General features: G+C 38.1%; 1 protein-coding gene across 1 annotated transcript in view; it reads left to right on the forward strand.

The window, feature by feature from the left end:
* Nucleotides 1-24,239, forward strand: part of MCC (MCC regulator of WNT signaling pathway) — a 418,786-nt gene that overhangs the window by 61,367 nt on the left and 333,180 nt on the right. Inside the window, exon 2 of the mRNA XM_061189513.1 lies at nucleotides 10,968-11,215. Within this exon, the coding sequence (XP_061045496.1) occupies nucleotides 10,968-11,215 (248 nt within the window). The remainder of the gene's footprint in view (nucleotides 1-10,967; nucleotides 11,216-24,239) is intronic.

A 24,239-nucleotide genomic window follows, 5' to 3' on the forward strand; every position in this document is an offset into this window, starting at 1 on the left:
TTGTTTATTTTTGTTTTTATTTCCATTACTCTAGGAGGTGGATCAAAAAAGATCTTGCTGTGATTTATGTCAAAGAGTGTTCTTTCTATGTTTTCCTCTAAGAGTTTTATAGTGTCCAGTCTTACGTTTAGGTCTCGAATCCATTTTGAGTTTATTTTTGTGTATGGTGTTAGGGAGTATTCTAATTTCATTCTTTTACATGTAGCTGTCCAGTTTTCCCAGCACCACTTATTGAAGAGACTGTCTTTTCTCCATTATATATCTTTGCCTCCTTTGTCATAGATTAGTTGACCATAGGTGCGTGGGTTTATCTCTGGGCTTTCTATCTTGTTCCATTGATCTATGTTTCTGTTTTTGTGCCAGTACCATATTGTCTTGATTACTGTAGCTTTGTAGTATAGTCTGAAGCCAGGGAGTCTGATTCCTCCAGCTCCGTTTTTTTCCCTCAAGACTGCTTTGGCTATTCGGGGTCTTTTGTGTCTCCATACAAATTTTAAGATGATTTGTTCTAGTTCTGTAAAAAATGCCATTGGTAATTTGATAGGGATTGCATTGAATCTGTAGATTGCTTTGGGTAGTATAGTCATTTTCACAATGTTGATTCTTCCAATCCAAGAACATGGTATATCTCTCCATCTGTTGGTATCATCTTTAATTTCTTTCATCAGTGTCTTATAGTTTTCTGCATACAGGTCTTTTGTCTCCCTAGGTAGGTTTATTCCTAGGTATTTTATTCTTCTTGTTGCAATGGTAAATGGGAGTGTTTCCATAATTTCTCTTTTCCTTCATGGCTTTTCATGTTCTCTTCCCATGAGTTTGCAGATGACAGCTAACCTTTTTAAAAGTAAATATTGAATATTTTTAGAGGCTGGGCTGCATTTACCCACAGCAATGTCTCTTTGCTTTCCCTTTTTAAAATCAAAATACTCTTTTAAATTGTAGAATGTAATGTTTATGCTCCTAAAAAATGTTGTCTGTTGATTAACTGAAGATTATATTTGCCAATTTGCCTTCTTTGTGTATAAAATTTCAATTAACTGGAATATTTCTGGGGCTTCTGGCTGACTGAAAGCAAATGAAAAACTTATTCATACATTCATCGTTTGTTTACTGATCGCCTGTTTCATGCCAGGTACCGTTTTTGGTATCGGGACTACAAGAGTGAACAAAAGAGACAAAATGCTCCATCCTCATGGAGCTTAAATGCTAGAGGAGGAATCATTTTGTTTCCGCCTCTGTAGATAACTTTTCTAAAATATCTCTTTCTTTTCATCTTACTAGTATATAACTTATCAACATCTAGTGTGTTTCTTTGGTTGGTTGGTTTTAAATTAAGATTTTTGAGTTGCCTCAAAGCTCTCGTCCCTTCAGACTGTTGGTGTAGAAGTTCTACTCTGAATCACTTAGGAAGCCTTTTAACAAATATTGATGCTGCCCCCTCCTCCCCATCCTGATTTAGTTTGTCAGCAATGGAGCCTGAGCATCAATATGTTTTAATCACCCCAGGTGAACATCATGTGCTGTCAGAGTTGAGTACCATTAGCATAGAAGGCTTAGATTACTAGCTTGAAGGGTACAGAGCCTCTCATATATACTAGAAGATATTTTAAAACCTTATGATATGGGGACTTCCCTGGCAGTCGGGTGGTTGGGACTTCGCCTTCCAGTGCAGGGGTTGTGGGTTCGATCCCTGGTCAGGGAGCTGGGATCCCACATGCCTCGAGGCCAAAAAAACAAAACATAAAACAGAAGCAATATTGTAACAAATTCAATAAAGACTTTAAAAATGGTCCACATCAAAAAAATCTTAAAAAAAAAACCCTAATGATATCAACTTGTTTTGTTTTCATTTGTGATTATAAAGTGGGGTATGTAAAAAGCAAAGAAGAAATGGGATTGAAGCTTCTCATCAACTTCTCTCCCCACCTCTTTTACCTCAAATCTAACATTTTATTTACCCACTTATTTATTTAACAGCTATTTGTATGCCAGGTGTTAGGGATTCAAAGATGAACAAAGAATGAACCCTCTCCTCTAAGAATTTACAGTCTAGTACAGAAGTTTGCAACTTCTTTTTTAAAGCTTTATTTATTTATTTATTTTTGGCTGTGTTGGGTCTTAGCTTCTGTGCGAGGGCTTTCTCTAGTTGCGGCGAGCGGGGGCCACTCTTAATCGCGGTGCGCGGGCCTCTCACTGTCACGGCCTCTCTTGCTGCGGAGCACAAGCTCCAGACGCGCAGGCTCAGTAGTTGTGGCTCACGGGCCTAGTTGCTCCGCGGCATGTGGGATCTTCCCAGACCAGGGCTCGAACCCGTGTCGCCTGCATTGGCAGGCAGATTCTCAACCACTGTGCCACCAGGGAAACCCCTACAACTTCTTTTAAATAAAAGGCCATATAGTAAAGATTTTTGGTTTTATGGGCCGTATAGTCTCTGTCACAAGTATTCAACTCAACTGTCGTAGTGGGAAAGTAACCATAGACAATACATAGACAAATGGGTATGCCGGGTTCCAATAAACTTAACTTACAAAAGCAGGCAATGGTCTGGATTTGGTTGTAGGTTTTAGTTACCAGTCTCTGGTCTAGTAGAAGAGAGAAAAAAGTAAATAATTACCGTACAGTGGGGTAAGTGATCAAAGCAAGCACAGGTGACTTAGTAACACAGAGAAGGGGCATCAAATTAAACTGGGATTTACCTGAGATATTTAGGGAAGATTTCTGAAGGAGATGCTATTCAAGTGAATTATAAGCATGGGCTGGCATTTGGAGAAAGGTAAAGAGGATTTTCCAAGCAGAGAGCTAAATATATACAAAGTATGGGCATGTAAAACAACAATGCCTCTTATGGAACCTAAAAGAAATTCAGTGGGCTAGGATGCAGGTTGCCTACTTTAGCAGGAGAGTGAGGCTAGAGAGAGAGGGCCTTAGCTATGAAGTGAGAAACATGGGTATGAAGCTGAAAGTCTTGAGGGGAACAAAGAAAGGATTTTAAGCAGGGAAAAATAACATGTCACCTACCAGTTGGAAAGAGGGAGAGCCAGTAGGAGACCATTATAGTAATTCAAGTGGAAAATGATGAGTGTGATAAAAATGATCAGGATGGGATGGATATGAGAGCCATTTAGAGCAACAGACACTATTTTTGGTGACTGATTGCAGGGGGAATAAATGAGAAGGAAGCAACTAGGAAAAGTTCTAGACTTCTGCTGTGGGTGACCAATGGTGTAATTTATGTAGAGAGGAGGAATCACCTTGTAAAGGGATACAAAATGATGAATTCAGTTTAGGACTTTGAGTTCAAGATAAATGTATGACACTGAAGTGTAGCTATACAGTCAAAATGGATTACTACTTAGTTGGAGAGGGAGATTTGGGAGTCAGTGTTCCTAGTGATAGATAAAGCCATAAATTTAGATTAGATCAGCTATAGAGGGTCTATAAAGTGAGAAAACAGAAAGGACAAGGCCTTGGGTAACATGGATATTTAAGGACAAGAACTCTGAAGGAGCAGTCATGTAGAGGTGGGAAACTAGAAGACAGGGCTGTTACACAGACTAATGAAGGAAGGAGATTCAAGGAAAAGGCAGCCGTCAGTACTGAGTGCTGAAGAGAAGGAAATGTGTCTCTGGGAATGTGTGGTATAAATGCCTTCGCAGAAAAGAAAGTGAGACCATAGAGGTGGGGAATTTGATTCTGCTCTCCAGAAAAGTATCTGAAGTGTGGGTAGCTGAAACACTGCTGGTGGGGCTAAAAATTGGTGGTTGTTTCTCAAGGATGTTTGAAAAACTGTATTGAGAGATTAGACTGTTTAACAATGAGTAATTCCACTTTTAGAAAATCATACCAGGAAAGTAATCAGATGCTCTATAGCCTGGAAGGATGAACAGTGTCATTTTGGATCATCTAATTTGATCAACTCCACGAGACATGTCCTACAAGTGCTTACTGATATGAATGACATTGCTCATTTTAAATGTTTTATCCTTCAACCGTAGCCTCAGACCAAATTTGTTCTAAGTTGCCTTTCATACATTAGATTTTTTTTATTAAGACAGATTTTAAATATTGAAAACTACAAAGTGTATATAGTAAACACACATGTATCCATACCCAGATTGAAAAGATGTAGACATTGTGTCATATTTGCCTATGATTTTTTAATATAACATTGTAAATGCATGTTAAAACCCCTTTATACCCTTCCCCAATCCTATTTCCCTCTCTCCCTCACCACTTTATGGTTGATGTTTTTGCTTCCTGACTTTGTTTTTATTATTCATATATAATTTATAGTGTTTTTTGGTATATTTTTAAACTTCAGATAAATACTAACCTGTCGTTCATGTTATTCTTCAACTTGAGGTTTTTACTCACTGCTGTTTTTGAGATTTATTAATTATGATATATTACAAATGTATTTCTTCTGAAAACTCTGTTCATATTTCATTAGCTGACGATTCCTCAATTTACGTATCCACTAGCTCAGGCCCTGGCACACAGTAAGCATCCGATGCATGTTCGCTGTTCTTATTATCATGATTATTAATACTAACCTTTTTCCAAATCTTTGCTCTTACAGATATTGTGCATGTCTCCTTCCATCCTTGCATAAGTTTCTTTAACATATATAACTAAAAGTAATATTTCTGGTTGAAGGGTGTGCATTTTTTTTAGATGTTGCCAAAATTCTTTCTAAGGAAGTGGTACCAGTTTTTGTTTTCCACCAACACCGCATGAAAGTTTCTGCTTCTTTGTCAACATTTGGTATTGTCAGACTAACATTTTTGCCAATCCTATACATATTAAAATGGTATCCCATTGTTTGCTTGAATTTGCATTTTCCTTATGTTTATCAAGGTTGAGAATATTTCCACATCTTTGTTGTTTCCACATCTTTGCCATTTTTTGTTGATTTTCTGTTCTTATCACTTGCCCATTTTTCAACTGGATTGTTATCTTTTTCTTATTACATTGTAGGAGTTTGTTGTATATTTAAATACTAATCTTTTGTCTGTTATAGCTCAGATTAAATTAATGACTTATTTGATTTTTTAAACCTGAAAACATTACTTTTATCAAAATAATTCATGCACATGGTAAAATAAAATAAAATAAAATGGTACAGAAGGGCACATGGCAAAACACAAGTCTCTTGCCCCATCCACCTCTCAATGCCCAAGCTCACTCCCCAGGTACAGTTTTTTACCACTTGTGCTTTTAGTTCTGTTGATGATTTTTTTCCATAATGTGCTTATACCACTGTGTAAGTATCCTGATTTATCACCTTTGAACAACATCTATTTGTTCCATGCTCTGAAAGGTAAGGTAGCCCCAGTGTTGGCAGCCCCAATTCTCATTCTCATCATGCAGCATACTAGCCAGCTTCTCCCATCTCTTTACTATCTTTCTGAATTTTATTGAAGTCCTTCAGATTGATCAACTATTCTCCTTTTAACGATGTTTGTTTGCTTATTTAGTTGTTTGTTTTGGTCTTCACTTTAGATCAGATAAACTCAGAAGCAATTGTGAAAGGCAAATGCATTTGCTCCCTCCAACAATTATGCTCAGAAATTACCAGCTGTAGCCCAGAAGACTGTTTTTTAATGACTTATTTATGATTTTTCACACTTTGAATATTTATGGAACTGAAATTAGAGGCCCCTAAATTACATTTTTGTGTGACTCAAATTGAACAGTTAGAGAGGCAAAATGAACTTTTAGACTTGTTTTGAGTTCTTTCATAAGCAGCTATTTCTGGCATACCTATTAGTTCCAAAGGTGTCTGTTAGTTGAGAACTGTGAACAGAAGCATCTAACCCTTCCTCAGAGTAACAATTGCTTTCTCATAGCCCTCGTTCCGACTGGGTTTGGGGTTTAGTATCACTGTGGGGAAGAATACTGTTTTTCTCTGCATCTGAGCTTGAGAGACCTAAGCCCATCTTTCCCGTTATCTATTCCTGATGTTAGGCTGTGAATTTCCCTGAATGATGAATAGCTTCATTGAATTTTCACTTCCTACTCAATTTCTTTATAAGTTAAAAGAAAAAGAATAGCCAGGAGACCAAAAGGTTTCTACATACAGAAAGTAATAGCTATGCTTTGTAAAACCTTGCAGTTTTGAGCTAGAAGCATTGATCTTCAGTGCTGCCTGGTGGTTGGTGTTCTCTGCAGAGCCAAATATTGCCTGATTTGACCAGCTCCTTTGCTAAACCGGAATCTATTCCTCGTGGTTATATCCTCTGAAGATAAGATATGCATATATGAATATGAATAAATATGAAACACCTTCTAGAGCAGTTGTAGCAATGATGAAAGGAAAATTTTATTTGGAGGAAATTTATTTATTTAGAGGAAACTTAGAGGAAAAAAGGTTTACCGTAATTTTGTGAAATTAGTTAAAATGTTCACTGGTTATTGGGTAGAAAGGTAGCATGTAATTTGTATTTTCTTCTTCTTGTCTACATTTTCTAAAATGAATGGGTGTATTTTCTGAAATAATATACAAAAGTTTGTTGGTTTTTATTTTAAAAGCAGGTGCTTTATATGATGATGTTACTACTACTGAAATAGTTCTCCACTGGACTATATTGGTCTTGGACAACCGCTGCTTATTATGGCTTCCTCTGAGAAACGTTCCTGGCCTAGTGCGGAGAAACTGTCATGTTGCTCTGTCACTAAGGCTGCAAGGTTGTTGTTTCTTTTTACGGTGCCCATTGGTCATTCATACTCACTGAGCATCCCATGTGCTGCTGCCTTCTGTGGGAAGATACAAAGACAGGTATTGTGGGAAGATATCAGATGAAGTGGGGACCCCCTGCAAAAGAATGATCATGTTTAACTTCTGAGAGTTTACAAATCCATCTATCAAAACAAATGTGATGGAGTTCTGTTGTGTACACGGTGATGTGCTGGGTGCTGCATGGATCTTAAGGGAGATTGATGCATGGCCACTGGCTTCCAAGAGCCTGTGGTCAGGTTGGGAAGATAAGACTTGAGTGTGTGAAAATAATTTTTTAAAAAAGAGAAAGAGAAATGAAAGTTTAGTACAACAATCTAAAAGTTGTCCCACGGCTGTATATAGTCACTGAATGAATGGTACAGGTGCTAAATGCTAGCAGAAGGAAGAGACCACTTGTGGCCTTGAGTGGGCGACAAGGCCAGCATGAAGCTGGAAGGATTTGAGCTGAAAGTGGAAACTACAAGGCATCATAAGGCATGTGTTCATGAATCCTAGAACGTTAGTTATTTCTGCCACATTCCACTGGTCAAAGCAAGTCACAAGGCCAGCCCAGATTCAAGGTCAGGGAAATAGCCTCCATCTGTTGATGGGAGGAAAGGCAAAGACATAATGCAAAGGGGCGTAGTCACAGGAGCATGTAATTCATTGCGAGCTGTTTGAAACAGCCCTAGCACAATGGCTGATAGTGAAACTGTGATCAAGTTCTCTGGGCTTGCTCTTATATGTAAAGGAGAGCTTTGGGAATTTTTTTTTTTTTTGGCTGTGTCACTCGGCTTGCGGGATCTTAGTTCCCGTAGTGAAAGCGCAGAGTCCTAACCACTGGACCGCCGGGGAACCCCCTGGAATTTTTTTTCTCTCTCTTGTAACTGTTTTCTCATGTTGATAACAAAATGTAATATTATTCTCATCTGTATTTAACATAGTAGGGTAGCACATATATAGATGTATGTAGTCTTTCTGGTTTAAGATAAAAGTGCTGTTCATTAATGACTTGTTGATTATCAAGCTGTTCCTATTATTGCTGTCCTTATTTGTGTTCAGAGGCCAAAGTTTAAGTATCATTGACATCCAAGGCGGTGTTTGGTAGAATGGAAAGGGCAAGAGCTTTGGAATCAGACTGATTTGGTTTAGATTCCTGGCTCTGCCACATATTAGCTCTGGGACTCTTTCAGCCATCACATCTTCATCTATAAAATGGGGATAATAGCATTTGCCCCTGCAGATTTGTTAGTTGTCCTTGCTAGTTCTGTGTTTCTATACTGAGAAACTTTAGCTTTCATTTAGTTTTTAGAAACTAGCACCGCTGTTTAAAGATTACTGTCTGACTTAATTTAGTAGGATGTAGTGTATTTTGTTTTTGACCTTTTATGAGAGTCTCTCAGTGACCCACACTTTTTAAATAAAAATGCAAAATTATGTATTCTCCTCTGAGTTGACATTTGACATTTCTAGCACACAAATCCTTTTTTGAGCTGCTTTTTGTGGAATGGGGCTTCTCAAGCTTGGACAGGCTTGGGTTTCTCACCAGGGCGCCCAAGTGTAAGTGGGCCACAGGCAGGGAGGAAGGCGAGCCTCTGCGGATAGATTGCTCCACTTAGTGAAGGAGTCAGTTCAGTTCAATAAGCATTATTTTCCCCTGAGCAGTTTGTGCTTAATTACTAAAGACTTAATTGTGAAACTGGGGCATTGTTAAAGATTTATGATCAATAATTATAAAATAATCATAATAATGGCTACTATTTATTGAGTACTTAATATGTGCCAGGAACTGTGTTAAGTGCTTTACATGCATCATCTCATTTATCCTCAAAACAACCCTAAGAGATAGGTGCTATTATTATCCTCATTTTTAAAGCCTATAAAATGACATAGCAATTTATGAAAGTAGTATAGTACATTCTAGAAAGTTACAAATACAGATAGGCAAAAATAAGAAAATGAAAACACCATATTCCTACTATTCAGAAAATATTAGTGTTAACATCTTATTATGTGAACTTCTGAAATTTAGAGAACTTCTTTATCTCCCACCAAGCCTAATTTTTAACATTATTGTCTAAAAACATGATAAAGAAATTCTTTTTTTATATGTAGAACCTGAATATTGGCCCTTTCTTTTTGTTTGCATTCCTGTTTTACGAATCATAATCATTCCTGTCTTGGATGAATCCAGCTGAATATCAGACAGGTTGTATTCAGCAAAGGGCAAAAAAATAAACATATGAATAGATCAAAAAATTATTCCAATGTATCAGTTAGCTATTGCTGGGGAACAATCACAAAATCTCATTGGCATAAACAATAAGAATATATTCTTGATTACATACCTTTGGGTCAGCTGCAGTGATTCTTATGCTACAGGTCTGAAGATCAGCTGAAGTGGCTCATTTGGGGGCCCAGGCTAGAGGGTTAATAGCTACCATGGTTTGTTCTTCTCATAATAATGGCAGAAGCAAAAGGGGACAAGCCCAGTAGGGGATTAACTAGATAAACACATACATCCCAGAGGCTAAGTTAGATGTCAAGCCTGAAGTTAAAAGGATGGGGAAGAGCATACCTACCATGAGTGTCCCTGGCCCCAAGGCCAAGGCAAGGGTATAGACGTATAACAGTTCTACAGGGAAATGAAAAATTAGGACTAATTTAATCTACCATACTTCCTTCCATATGTGTATATTTATTTATCTACCCATCCATCTATCTTACAAATAAAAGCATAAATATATACACATAAGCATTATATACTACACATATATACACAGACATACAAACAAGATAAGCTAAAACTTGTAGCTGTGTGTCAAAATTCTTCATGAGACACGAAAATGAGATGGCATATGGAAACAAGGTGATCAACTAAAGAAGCTAATGTAATAGACCTGGTATAAACTGAGAAGGTTTTGGAGAGTGTTATGTGTATTGAAAAACATAATAAAGAGTAAATATAGAAGCATTTCAGGGACAGGAACAACAGAAATTTGATGAGAGATTGGATACTAGGGACCAGGATGGGGGGAATGAGGGTTAAAATGGAGTGAATGAGAAGATATTAAAAATATCTACAATTCTGTGAGCCTAGGGAACTTGGAGAATCATACTAGCATTGACCGGAAGGAATTTGTGAAGGGTGACTGGAGAAGGGTTGGTCTTTTCATGGTTAGGTTTCAGGTATCAGCAAACATCAAATTGGTCACGGTCTCCCGATGATTGGGTTTGGTGGTGTGTTGAGACAGGAGCACTAATTAGCTGTTCTTGTGACCATGGCCCAGTTCCTAATATCTCTTCCAGCTCTTAAATTCATAATCCTTTTACCTTTATTGAGACTTAGAGTTGGAGCAATCTGAACAAAGTATTTTCCCAAAGAGTTTAGAAAAAGAGAAAAGAACAAGGTTTATACGTCCAGGGTCAGATGATGTCCTCCAGATAAATGTTCCTGGCCAGCACGTGTTGTTGTTCTTGTTCCTTTTTTATTCTTCTTCTTTCTCTTTCTTTAATTTGAGAACCTGTAGGCTGAATATACTTCTCCAGTCCAGCCACAGACTCCAGCAACCCCTCTTGTCTTAAATCCACCCACTTCACACGTTTACCTTAAGTCCTAGACCTGGAAGACATTTGGGATTTTGATCCCTGCTCTAAGGCTTAGGGTTTACTAATTGCTGATGAGAAGGTGGAAAATACTCAAAGAAAATCAGGAAAAACCAGAGGTAGGCGAGCACTGAGTCATGAAAGTTGAGATTAAATAACATTTTAAAGAAGTACTAAAATTAGCTGATTGGTCCAGAAAGCTGAAAGTCAAGCTTGTTTAAAATCTTTGTTGTTCTTTTACAATGTGACTAGATTTTCAGCTCTGCCAGGAGTGGAAACAATATCTTTTCTGTGTTCTGAAACTTTATCTTACAGTTAGGTAACAATGCTACCCTCTACAGGTGCTTTGTCAATTTCAAAAGAAAGAAAAGGAGGAAAGGGCATGGACATGGGAAGAAAAAAGAGAACAAAGGATTTAAAGTTGCCTCACTGTTCCAAATAATAATAGAGTTCTTGTCTAGAATAACCCAGGTGGAACAATCTTTTTGTACACTTAGCACTTTTCCAGAAGCGATGAGAAATGTGGAAATGGGTTTCCTACGTGTGGATGTATTCAAGAAATACTCTTTTTTTTCATTAACTATTTTCTCTAGCTTAAATGTCTCTCCTAACAAGCCATTTTTCTGTTCAATCCCTTCTGTAGAAACGACTTGTTGATGGTCTGTCGCCAATTGAATATGGAAGAGTCTGTGGCTGAGATCATGAACCAACTGGGCGCTGATGAAAATGGGAAGATTTCCTTTCAGGATTTTACAAGGTGCCGCATGCAGCTCGTCAGAGAAATTAGGAAGGAGGAAGTAGGCCTTTCTGAGAAGTCAGACAATTCCTGTAAAAAGAAGAAGCTGAGGGACAGAATTGCTTCCTGGCCCACGAGCAGTGACAACAGTTTGGGTAGGTACAACCCCGTGACAGTTGATAATGCACCCCTATCCCCACTTCGTGACCTTCGTGAGACTGGCCTGCCCAGCCTGCTGCCTGCTTGTCCCCAGGCTGTCCTCTGGACCACACTTGCCCTGGGTGAGCGCTTGCTAATCCCCCAGTTCTGTCCTGTGGCTTCCCAGTTCCTGGTTTACTGCTTTCTTTATTTTAGTTCTTCCATTTCCCAAGTGTAATAAGGCACTCAAATAGCTATTGGGGAGGAAGGGCAAACTGGACGGGAAAGGTGGTAATTGCATCAGCAGGCCTCAGAAACTCTTTAGGGACTTCTTCAAAGCTTGGTTCAGATCTGCACAGTGAGGTTTTTAACCATTTCTTTTTTATTTAATGTGTAAAAATGTTTCTACAAACTGTTTTCCTGTTCCTAAGTATTATTGTTTCCTACTAATGCAAGATAAGCAACTAGAAAGAAAACTCTGAAAAATGTTGATAATTACTGAAGCTGAGTGATGGGAACATGGGGTTTATTGTACATGTTTTTGAGAACTCAAATATACATATTTTTAGTATGTTTGCAAATTTTCAGAATAAAAAGTTTAAAAGGAAAGATGCATCTTAAAGGGATAGCCTGAACCAAGGGATACAGGAAGTATCTGAATTTTCTGCCTATACTTTAGGGAACTTTTTTTCCTTGGAGATGTCTCCTGGATCTCCCTCTCTGTTTCTTTCTCCGCTCGGTCGATCTAGTGGCAAGAAGCGAAGCTCCATGTTAATTGTCCATCATTTGTTAAATACATACTAATTAGCTTGGATGATTCTGTACTGCCCCACAGAAGACACACACACACACAGAGACATGCACACCCTGAATGGCGTTCTGGGCAGTGGAATAATTGGGAGCATTATTATTGAGTAATTGAAATAATAAAAATGCCCTCCTATCCCCTATGCCTTGCTATCTTAATGGATTCCATTTTAGCTGCAAATTAGATATCTGGTAATTCATATGCTCTTAGTGCAATATGTAAAAATATTTAATTTTTGAACTAACATTTTTCTGAGTATTAGTGTATGTTCATTATTGAAAAATAAGGGAAAAAAGGCAAGCAGAAGAAAATAAAAATCATCCTTAATATCTTACCACCCAGAAATAACAACTACTGTTTACATTTCTCCCTCTCTTTCTCATGTGGTGTGTGTATGTGTGATTTAATTGTTTCTTACATATTTTTTCACATACTTTCCATATAATGTTGTATCCTACGGTTTTTCCTCTGCATTTTCCTCATGCTTTTAAATAGCATTAGAAAGCATGATTTGTAATGGTTGCATCATGTAAAATGGACACTAAGAATTGGTTTATTAAATGAAAGGGTGAGTAGAATTCTTTTTGCCAAGCTGTATTTTCTAATTTTTCTGCCAAGAACTTAGACTTCTTCTATAAGTACATAAGCACACACACATATATATATATTTGAAGGGTTAAGTAAACTGTGGTATGTCTCAACAATTGAATACCATATAGCCATTAAAGTAATATATAAATGTGTATCAAATGTGTTTACAGAAGGAATACTTGTATGAAAAAAAATTATACTAACTGTTGAAAATTGTATTTTAATGTGTGGTGTTTATAAAATATCTTGAAAGGAACGGTTTTGATGGAATTGCTGCCCACATCTAATTGGTTTGACCGTCTCATAAGATTGCCCCAACTAAAGAAAGAGTTGAAAAACAATTCCTTTTTATCCTTTTCTATAACCACATACCCTTAGAGAAAGAAGAGGTAAGTGAGAGGAGATGAATCGTAAAACGTATCATGAACTGAGGAAATACCAGCACACGTAAGACCATTTACCAACTTATCCTGGTAGTTATGGCTTCAGAGGCAGCTTATGTGAGTGGGAATCCTGGTTCTGTCACTTACTGCCTACACAGCACTAGAGAAGTTACTTAATCTCTCTGTATCTCAGTTTCCTCATTAAGTATAACATGAGAACAATTATTGTTATTTGGAGGAATAAAGAAGCTAATATAGGGCTTCTCTGGTGGCACAGTGGTTAAGAATCCGCCTGCCAATGCAGGGGACACGGGTTCGAGCCCTGGTCCGGGACGATACCACATGCCGAGGAGCAACTAAGCCCGTGCACCACAACTACTGAGCCTGCGCTCTAGAGCCCGCAAGCCACAACCACTGAGCCCGAGTGCTACAACTACTGAAGCCTGTGCGCCTGGAGCCCGTGTTCCACAACAAGAGAAGCCACCGCAATGGGAAGCCCACGCACCGCAACAAAGAGTAGCCTCTGCTCGCCGCAACTAGAGAAAGCCTGCGCACAGCAACAAAGACCCAACACAGCCAAAAATAAAGAAATAAAATAAAAATTTTTTAAAAGTTAAAAAAAAGAAGCTAACATATATGGAAAGCATGTGAAACGATGCTTGGCATAGCAAGATAAGCTATAAGCCCTAGAAGCAAGTTAAGTTAATATTGTTATTATTATTGCCACTCAGTTTTATTTCCTGGAGATTGTCACAATTACACTCATGTTGGAAAACAACTTCCTATTCAGTCTAATGTGAATCAAATACATTAAAAAATCTATAATAATGAAACAAAGCTTTATGTGTTCAATCAGCCCCTCTCTTTTCTACATCATCAATCTTTCCTTCTGATTCTATATAGATAAACTCTAGTACCTCCCATCTTGAGGTCAGGAGAAGCCTTTTCTTGACTGCATGTGCCTTCTCACTACTGCCCCGCTTCTCTGCTCCTCTTAACAGTTAAACTTTTGGAAGAGTCTGTCTACATTGAATGCTTATCTGTCCTTACCTCTCATTCTTCCTTCAGCCCACTCTTCCCAGCTCCAGTCATCAGCACGCCACTGACCCTGCTCTTATTGATTTCACAGTGTCCGACCCAGTGGTTCCTCCTCTGTCCTCATCTAGATCTTTGGCATTGGCTCAGCTGACTACTCCTTCATTCAGCTGCAGTTTATTTTCTTGGACTTCTCAACACGGCGTTCTCCTAGGTTTCTGCGTACTGTTTTGGCTTCCCTCTCTCTCTGTCTCTCTCTGCCTCTCCCTCTCTTTCTTTTTTTTTTACTCCTCTTCTCCTGGACCACTTCCAAATTTTGAGGTGCCCTGGAGTTACATTTTCTCCCTAGATGATCTCAAGTGGTCTCATGATTTTAAATACTGTTTTAGTGCCAGTGACTCCCAAATGTATGTATCTAGCCCTGCCCTTTCCCTTGAGCTTCAGAATCAGGTAAAATTGACACATATTCCTGCATATCTTATAGACGACTCAACCCTAACATGGTCAAAAAGTATATTTGATTCCCTTCCCTACCCTTCCTCCCAGGGTCGTTTCTGTCCCAGATATCCCCATCTAGGAAATATCACCATCCACTAGTTTGCTCAAGCCAGCAAGTCCCATTGCCTCTTTCGCCAGAGTACTTCCAGAATCTGTCCACTTCTTTGGCTCTCCTGCCAGCACCCTTTTCTAACACCGTCATGTCTTGCCTTGGCTACTGAAAGAGCCTGTAACTGGCCTCCCTGATTCCTCCCTTGACTTCTTACATTTCATTCTTTATCCTGCAGTCAGAGTGGTCTTTTAAAATTATGAAAACATGCTTAGGTCATTCCTGTGCCTACAGCGCTCCATGGCTTCCATATGAACTCAAATAAAGTCCAAATTCCTTACCGCAGTCTACCCCGTTCCCACCACTCTAAGTTGATCTCATAGCAATTCCCCTGACTTCTTTTGCAGGCTCCAGCCACACTGACCTTCCTGCTATTCCGCTAACTTAGCAAATTTAGCCGGCCGCCAACCTTTGCCCTGGCTTTTTCCTCTCGTCTAAAACACTCTTCTTTCTGATCTTCTCTTTCTGACGTTCTCTTTGCATGGCTGACTCTTTCCTGTTATTCAGATTTCAGCTTAAATATTCCCTCTTTGGAGAGGCCTTTCCAAGCTAATGTAACCTCTCCTCATTTACTCTTTCACATGCCCTTATGCTTCATACCACTAATTCTTATCTGACATTATATTATATACTTACTTGAACACTTATTTATCCATCTCCCCCAGTGCAGTAAAAGTTCCGCTAGAATAGTGATGGCCTTGCTGGGGTCCTGCTGTACCCCAGCACTTAGAACAGTGCCTGGCCCATGAGACATGCTCAGTGCATATTTGTTGAATGAATGAATGAGCAATGCACTGTGTTCGTGCTCTTTTAGGGCTTCACAGAAGTGCAATGCATAGTTCCAGACACTAAGTGACTTACAGCTTAATTGTGGAGTCATAAGCACATGACAAATTGGGTAGCAGTAAGGTTTAAATTAGAGTCAGTGAAACTTGAGAGGCCATTGAATGGTGCAGAAGATAAGCTCCATAAGGAGATCTAAGAAATACCGTGAGCAGGAGTTTCAGGAAAGGGTTGAGATTTCACCTGTGACTGCATTGTGAAGAGAATCAGAAAGAATGTTGTGCTGTTGTGAGAAAAGCCTGAGAAAAACTTAGGTTTAACAGTTAAGTGTCAGAAAGACTTTATTGTCAGCCCTAACATTTCACAGCACATCACAGCAGGGAGTCGAGTTGACAGAAAAAGACCTGTCAAAATATTACAGGCTCTACTTGGAAGAGGAGTTTCAATAGATTCATTTTTCCCAAATGTTTTCCTCAGAACACTGATTTCAAGAGATGCTCATAAATATTATGGGAAGAAAGAATTTCTTCGACAAATAACATTTGAAAACTTTGGGTTAAATTAGATGAAGAGTTTACTTCGAGACATCTCGGAGTCTTTAATGTGCTAATGTTTCCTGTGAATCTCCAGGAGAAGAATAAAATACATAGCATTCCCCACATTTAATTGACCTTAAACTTTTATTTACAAATCTTCTCTTTGACCTTTCTCAAATATACTTTGGGGAAAAATTAAGATATCTGATCAACTAAATCATAATAGATTTTTGTATCATTTTATGTCATTTTAGAAATAATATTCAAAATTTTTTGTCTTTCAGGCACCAGCTATATAAAATTTAATAGTTATAGCAATAATAAAAAAAGCTAAAAATTACCAATATTTACTATGCACAAGGCAATTTTCTAGGAACTTGTATTATATGCTAAAATGATAAATCCCCAGGTTCACCACTGAGTTGCTGTGGGACTTAGGCTACATTCCTGATGATTCTGAGCTTCACTTCTCTTATCTCTAAAAGTAGAGCAGTAATACCTGCATTATAGGGTATTTGGAAGGACTTAGTGGGATATCACGTGTAAAGTTCTTACACAGTGCCTGTTCACATTAGGTTTTCAATAAACAATAACATTATGTTAATTATCATTATCATCTCTAATCCTTGCGACTACATTCCAAGTTGAGAATAGAAGCCTCCTTATGTAGAGGAGGACACTGAGGCTCAGAGAAGTTCAGTGATCTGCTCTAAGCCACAGAGCTACCAAGGAGTTGAGAACACTAAGACATCACCTATTGAAAGAGATAATTCTTTGAGTCCCCTGCAACTTTTGCTTAGAAACTTCATCTTCATGACCAAGATACAAACTACAAACAGAACACTGCCATCCAGAGACCACTTCCAGCAATTGCAGACACATGGTGCCCAGGGTCTTGAGGAGGGATCTGAGGACAAGGCCTGTTAGAGAAGCCCATCTCTTTGGCAGCAAAGTGACAGCATGCATTATGCCAAAATAGTTACAAGGTTGTGTGTATGCTACCTAATTTCCCATTGGAAAATAAATAACCTAGATTCGTTATAATTATTTGTAATTTTCATTTTAAAATTTTGTGATTAAAAGCTTTTCATTTTGGGGGGGAAGGATAAATTGGGAGATTGGGATTGACATATACACACTACTCTATATAAAATAGATAACTACAACAAGAACGGGCCCTTTCTTCCCATAATATGACTAGATGAAGGAAAATACAATAAAATATGATTTAAAGGGGAAAAAATAATAAAATAGATAACTAATAAGGACCTACTGTATAGCACAGGGAACTCTACTCAAAACTCTGTAATGGCCTATATGGGAAAAGAATCTAAAAAAAGAGTGGATATATGTATATGTATAACTGATGCACTTTGCTGTACACCTGAAACTAACACAACATTGTAAATCAACTATACTCCAATAAAAATTAAAATTTTTTTTCATTTAAAAATTTTTAAAATTTAAATCACATATAAAAAATTGTGATTTAAATTTTTTTTTCAATTTTCTTTGTGATGAGGGAAGACTCTGGAATTTTAAAAAATTCCTAGCATTAGGTATTTATGTATGTTAGCAATTCCAACAGAGCCTTTATTCAAACATGCCGTTTTAAATAAACAGTTTTTTACTTCAACTAAGCTGTGAACTTTAGACATGATTTCTACATATTCCTGTCAAATGTGTGAATTATGTGAAAGAGGTACTGCTTCAGGGTGATGACCACTAAAAAAAAAACGGCTGAATTGTCTGCGGAGAGCTGATATGAGCCTGCAAGCTTGCCTAATGAGGTCTGTGCTTTTCATATCTTTGGGAGCACTTGTTTTTCTTCCTTTGGTCAGGTCTCAGAGAGCCCAGGGACTTATTTGAATCAAATCCCCATGGTTTTAAAACATTGCTTAAGACAGCAGACATTAAAATCTGCTAATTAATGCAACTAAATTTAATTTATGCTAAGATTAGAACACTGGGCACAGTTTCCAGTAACCTGTATCTTCAAAGATGCTTTATTGGCCTTTCCTTGATATATATTCCCACCTGATGTGTCAGCTTCATTAATTACTGCTCTGATAGTGCCCCTGTGGTCCAAAAGGAGCATATAAAGTACTGAAGTTTCTTGGAGAAACTAATAGGAAGAATTTTCCTTAATGGAACTCCAAGTAAAAAGTTAGACCAAAGAATACATAGTTAGACAGGAAGGACTCCAAACCCCACAAGTCTGAGGAAGGAAATGTAAGGAGATATCCTGATTCCTTGGCACATTTAAAGAGACAAGCAACCCCCTGAATTTTGGTTTAGTATCTTGCTTTTAAAAAATTAAAACTAAAATTAGTTAATATATGCAAAACCTGTCTAGTCCTGAAACATCCCAATTTTTTCAGAATGAATGGTACTCTTAAATATTGTTGGGGTTTTGTCTATGTGTATAAATATTTTTCTAAACTCTTAAAACAGGTTAAATTAAGTGAGACAGAGGGCATTTTCCAATTCAGCTGCATTGACACTAGTATGTAGAGTTATGGCTGGTAAATTTAGAGAATCAAATGTGGTTTAAGCCCTCTATGGACTCTGGATGAGAAATTAATAATTAACACAGAGTCTTTTAAATAAAATCACTCATTGAGAGTGATTCATTGTTAAAAATACTGCCCAGTGAGCATAAAACCAGACTAAAGTCACAGCAGTTTTTAGCCCAGTTGAAGTTTTCAAGAAGTTTGTTTTTTTGTTGGTGGTACTGGTAGTTTTTTACATACTCTAAGCCCTATGTCATAAGGTTAACAATATGTTTATTTAATTTATCCTACCCCTAGAGGCTTCTAAATTCTTTAAATAATAGGGACCGTGTTAACGTTCTTCTGTTGCATACTGAGAATACTGTCAACAACTGTCCGTAGATTGACTGTTTTTAGAGTTAATTTGGGTAGATTTAGTTCTTGATTAACTTAGTCCACTTGTATCCCTTTTTATTAATCATTGTCCTTCCTGGCCTTGAGCAGTTCCTAACACCCACTGATTCACCTGTTCATACTTCTCAGATTAGACCTGCCATGGTCCAGATCTGGGTCTTCCTCCCCATCCTCTGAATTACTGCAGTTTCCTTCTAACAGTTCTTTTTGTCTAATTCCAGTTGATGCTGCTATGACTTCTAAATATTTTAAATACGTACTTATGGTAAAAATGCACTGATTCTCTCTTGTCTACTTAAGAGGCTCTCTGAACTCTTTTGGATGTCAAGACTCCTTACCATCCAGTGGGCTCATCCTACCTTACTCCATCTTGTTCCCCATTACTTCTTCACATGGACGCTTAGCTTCAATAATGCTGGCCTTCTAATTGATAACATTCTCCTCAAGCCTACGTTTTGAGGTTTGTTCCTTCTGTACTATATTAGTTAGAGCTTTTTGGTGACAAGCCGCAAACCCTCAACACTAATATTTTGAAGGAAAAGGGGAAGGGGAGAAGGAGAGGGAGGGAGGGGAGAGGGAGAAGGGAGGAAGGAGAGAGAGAGAGAGAAAATGTGAATATATTGCAGGATCTAGGCAGTTAGATCTAGCATGAATAGCTCCAGAGACTCAAATGCCATCAGTCTTCTTCTCTCCATGTTTCAGCCCTTTCCCTCAGAAATAGCTTTATTCTCAGGCTCCTTGTTGTGGCCCACAGCAGCCCCAGGATTACTCCCATTCTGTTGAGTAACTACAAGAGAAAAGAGTGATTTTTCTCTTCACAGCAGCTCCACAAAAATCCTGGAAATTGGTCTCATTAGGTCTTCTTGGGTCATATACCTATCCCTGAACAAGTCCCTGTGGCCAGAAGAATGCAGTGGTCTGATTGGCCAGGCCTGGACCACACACTCAACCTATAAGATTGGAGTGGAGTTGTTTCTATCCACATCCTATGGACTGAGAGTTGAGGAAAGGAGGGAGGGAATCAAGGTACTGTCACCACAAGAAGAGTAAATGGATGCAGGGCAGGTAAAAAGAGCAGATGGCCACCACATGATCCTATGTGTAAATCTTGCCTCCTATCTTTTCATTCAATATATACTCTTGCAATCCTCAAAAGGCTTTAATAATGCTACATTAAACTGACATGTACACATATATTTTGCAACTAGGAGAGTCACGTGTGTCTTGTCATAAAATCAAATTGTAAAAATTTTAATGCATTGTTTTTTAAATGTGCTTCTATTATATCCTATGCCTATCCGTCATTGTAATTATGAACCATCCTGTGTTATAATTGTACATTTATATTTCTTTCTTCTCAACTAGATTATGTATCCTGGGTAAATAGCAGAGAGCCTCACACATGCCAAACACTGGATGAACGTTTGATCAATAAATTAACATATCAATGAGCAAAACTGTTTGGTACTCATAGTACCTAGTCTTAGGTTTAGTAACTATTTACTGATTTATTGTCAGTCTTCAAAGCATGGGCCTCTTTCTTTGAGGTAGAACTATTCCTTTCAAGTAAGACATGTGTTTGGACCTAGGCATTTTTTTTTAAAGAAAATTAGTCCAAGTAATGAGTTACAGATCAATCTTTTCAAGATTAATTTTTTCCTTTAAATCTATTCTTATCTTGAGGTTATAGTCTCAAGCTGGATATAATAAAAGTACCAGAACATTGAGTTCATTTCAGCGAGTGTCTAGTAGGTGCCTTCACTGTGACACTTGCTGCTAAAGTGACAAAAGAAGGAGAAGGTTTGCTGTCCTTGATTGAAAAATATGGCCACAATATTTTGCAGCTCTTTTCCCACACCCCTTGAATCTAGGGTGGCTTTGTGGTTTATTTTGACCAACAGAATGTGGCAAGAGTGAAATTGTGCGAGTTCTGGAGCCTAGGCTTCAAAATGCCTTGCAGCTTCCTGCTTCACCTCTTGGAACATTCCTGCAACCATGAAGGGAAGTCCAGGCTAGACTAACAAATGGTGAGAGACCACACAGAGAGGCCCAGCCAATATCCAGCATCGAGGCCCTGCCAGTAACCAGCATTGAGGCCCCAGACACATGAATGTGCACATCATAGTTTCTCCAGCCCCAGTTGAGCTACCAGATGACTGCAAGTCACGTTAATGATCCTAGGTGAGATAAGATGGAGAACTGCCCAGGTGAGCCCAGCCCAAATTGTTGACCCCAGAATCACAAGAAACAGTAAGTTGCAGCTGTTTCAAGCTACTAAGTTTTGTGATGGCTTGTTACATAGCAGTAGATAAGTGATATATATATAGGGAATTACCCTTAAGAAGTTTGTGAAAGTATTATGAATATGAGGCAAGACAAAAGACCCCAAGCCATCTATAAATTAACTGCAACCCCTATCAAAATCCCAATGGCATTTTGCACAGAAATAAAAAAAAAAACGAGCCTAAAATTCGTATGGAACCACAAAAGACCCCAAACAGCCAAAGCAATCCTGAGAGAAAAGTACAAAGCTGGAGGCATTGTACTTTCTGATTTTAAGCTATATTATAAAGGCATAGTAATCTAAACAGTATGGCAGTGGTATTAAAAACAGACACATAGACTAATGGAACAGAATCAAGAGCTGAGAAATAAACCCACGCATATACAGTTAACTAATACTTGACAGGAGAGCCAAGAATACTCAATGAGGAAATGATAGTCTCATTGATAAATGGTGTTGGGAAAACTGGATATTCACATGCAAAAAAATGAAATTGGACCCCTATCTTATACCACTCATAAAATTAACTTGAAATGGGTTAAAAACTTAAATGCAAGATTTGAAACTGTAAAACTACTAGAAGAAAACATAAAAGTTCCTTGATACTGTCCTGGCAATGATTTTTTTTAATATGACAACTAAAAGCACACGCAACAAAAGCAAAAAATAAACAAGTGGGACTGCATCAGACTTAAAAGTTTCTGTACAGCAAAGAAACAATCAGCAAAATGAAAAGGCACCCTACAGAATGGAAGAATATATTTGCAAACCATCTATCTGACAAGCAGTTAATATCCAAAATATGTAAGTAACTCATACAACTCTATAGCAAAAAAAGAACAAGCTATCTGATTAAAAATAGAGGACTTGAACAGACATTTTTCCAAAGAAGACATACAGATGACCAATAAACGCATGAAAAAATGTTCAGAATCACTCATCATCAGAAATATGCAAATTGAAGCCACAAAGAGATATCACTTTACACCTGTTAGAATGACTATCATCAAAGACAAGAGATAGGTTGTTGGTGAGGGTGTGGAGAAGAGGGAACCTTGTGCACTGTTGGTGGGAATGTAATTAGTACAGCCACTGTCAAAAATACTATGAAGTTTCCTCAAAAAATTAAAAATAGAATTAACATATGATCCAGAAATCCCACTTCTGGATATATATCTGAAGAAAATGAAAACACTAATTCAGAAAGATATCTGCACTCCCATGTTCATTGCAGCGTTATTCACAACAGCCAAGATAGGGAAACAACCTAAGTGTCCACTGATAAATGAATGATAAAGAAGATGTGGTATATATGTACAATGGAATAGTATTCAATCATGAGAAAGAAGAAAATCCTGCCATTTGCAACAACATGGAGGGACCTTGAGGGTATTATGCTAAATGAAATTAGACAGAGATACAGGCCTTCCTCAAAAAGCAAGAAAAAGGGCTTCCCTGGTGGCGCAGTGGTTGAAAGTCTGCCTGCCAATGCAGGGGACATGGGTTCGGGCCCAGGTCTGGGAAGATCCCACATGCCGCGGAGCAACTAAGCCCGTGAGCCACAACTACTGATCCTGCGCGTTTGGAGCCTGTGCTCCGCAACAAGAGAGGCCGCGATGGTGAGAGGCCCGCACACCGTGATGAAGAGTGGCTCCCGCTTGCCACAACTAGAGAAAGCCCTCGCACAGAAACGAAGACCCAACACAGCCAAAAATAAAAAATAAAAAAAGCAAGAAAAAATCTCAAATAAACAACCTAACCTACCACCTAAAAGAATTAGAAAAAGAAGAACAAACAAAGTCCACAGTCAGCAGAAGGAAGGCTATAATAAAGATCAGAGAAGAAATAAATAAAACAGAAGTCAAAAAAAAACAAAAGGAAATATCAGTGAAACCAAGAGCTGGTTTTTTGAAAAGATAAACAAAATTGATTAACCAGGCTCACCAAGAAGAAAAGACAGAGGACCCAAATAAACAAAAAAGAAATGAAAGAGGAGAAATAACAAATACCACAGAGATACAAAAAAATCGTAAGAGAATGCTATGAACAGTTACAGATCAACAAATTGGACAACCTAGAAGAAATGGACAAACATCTACAAACATACAGCTTGCCAAGACTGAGTCAAGAAGAAGCAAAGAATTTGAACAGATCATTAGAAGTGAAGTAGAATCTGTAATTTAAAAAAAAAAAAAAAAGTCCCTGCAAATAAAAGTCCAAGACTAGATGGCTTCACTGCGGAAGACTACCAAACACATAAAGAAGAACTTAAACCTACTCTTCTCAATCCTTCTCAAACTATTCCAAAAAATTGAAGAGGAGATAACACTCCCAAATTTATTCTACAAGACTACCATTATCCTGATACAAAAACAGACAAAGACACTACAAAAAAAGAAAATTACAGGCCAATAACTCTGATGAATATTGATGCAAAAATCCTCAACAAATTATTAGCAAACTGAATCCAACAATACAATGAATGATTGTAAACCTTGGTCAAATTGGATTTATTCCTGGGTTGCAAGGATGGTTTAACGTAGGCAAATGAATCAATGTGATACACCACATTAACAAAAGGGAAGACGAAAACCACATGATCATCTTAATAGACGCAGAAAAAGCATTTGACAAAATTCAGCACCCCTTCATGATAAAGACTCTCATCAAAGTGGATATAGAGGGAACATACCTCAACATAATAGGGGGCATTTATAACAAGCCTACAGCCAACTAACACTCAGTGGTGAAAAGCTGAAAGCCTTCCCGGTAAATTCAGGAACAAGAGAAGGATGCCCACTATCAATACTTCTATTTAACATAGTATTAGAAGTCCTAGCCACAGAAACCAGACGATATACATATATGTGTGTGTACACACACACACACACACACTCTCTCTGTCTCTCTCTCTCTCTCTCATCTGCCTTGGAGTACTTTGGTGGAAAAGACTGAGAAACACTGTGTTAAAGGATCTCTTTAAAAGTGTATGAACCTTGGAGCTTCTTTCTCTTCTAGTTTGTTTTCTTGGGCTGTTTAGGGCTTTTGACATTTGAGCTGACAATCACTCTGGTACCAGATAATAACCTACAGAGCCCATCAGGGTCA

Source organism: Eubalaena glacialis, chromosome 4 (assembly GCF_028564815.1).
Source record: "Eubalaena glacialis isolate mEubGla1 chromosome 4, mEubGla1.1.hap2.+ XY, whole genome shotgun sequence".
Classification (NCBI taxonomy): Eukaryota; Metazoa; Chordata; class Mammalia; order Artiodactyla; family Balaenidae; genus Eubalaena; species Eubalaena glacialis.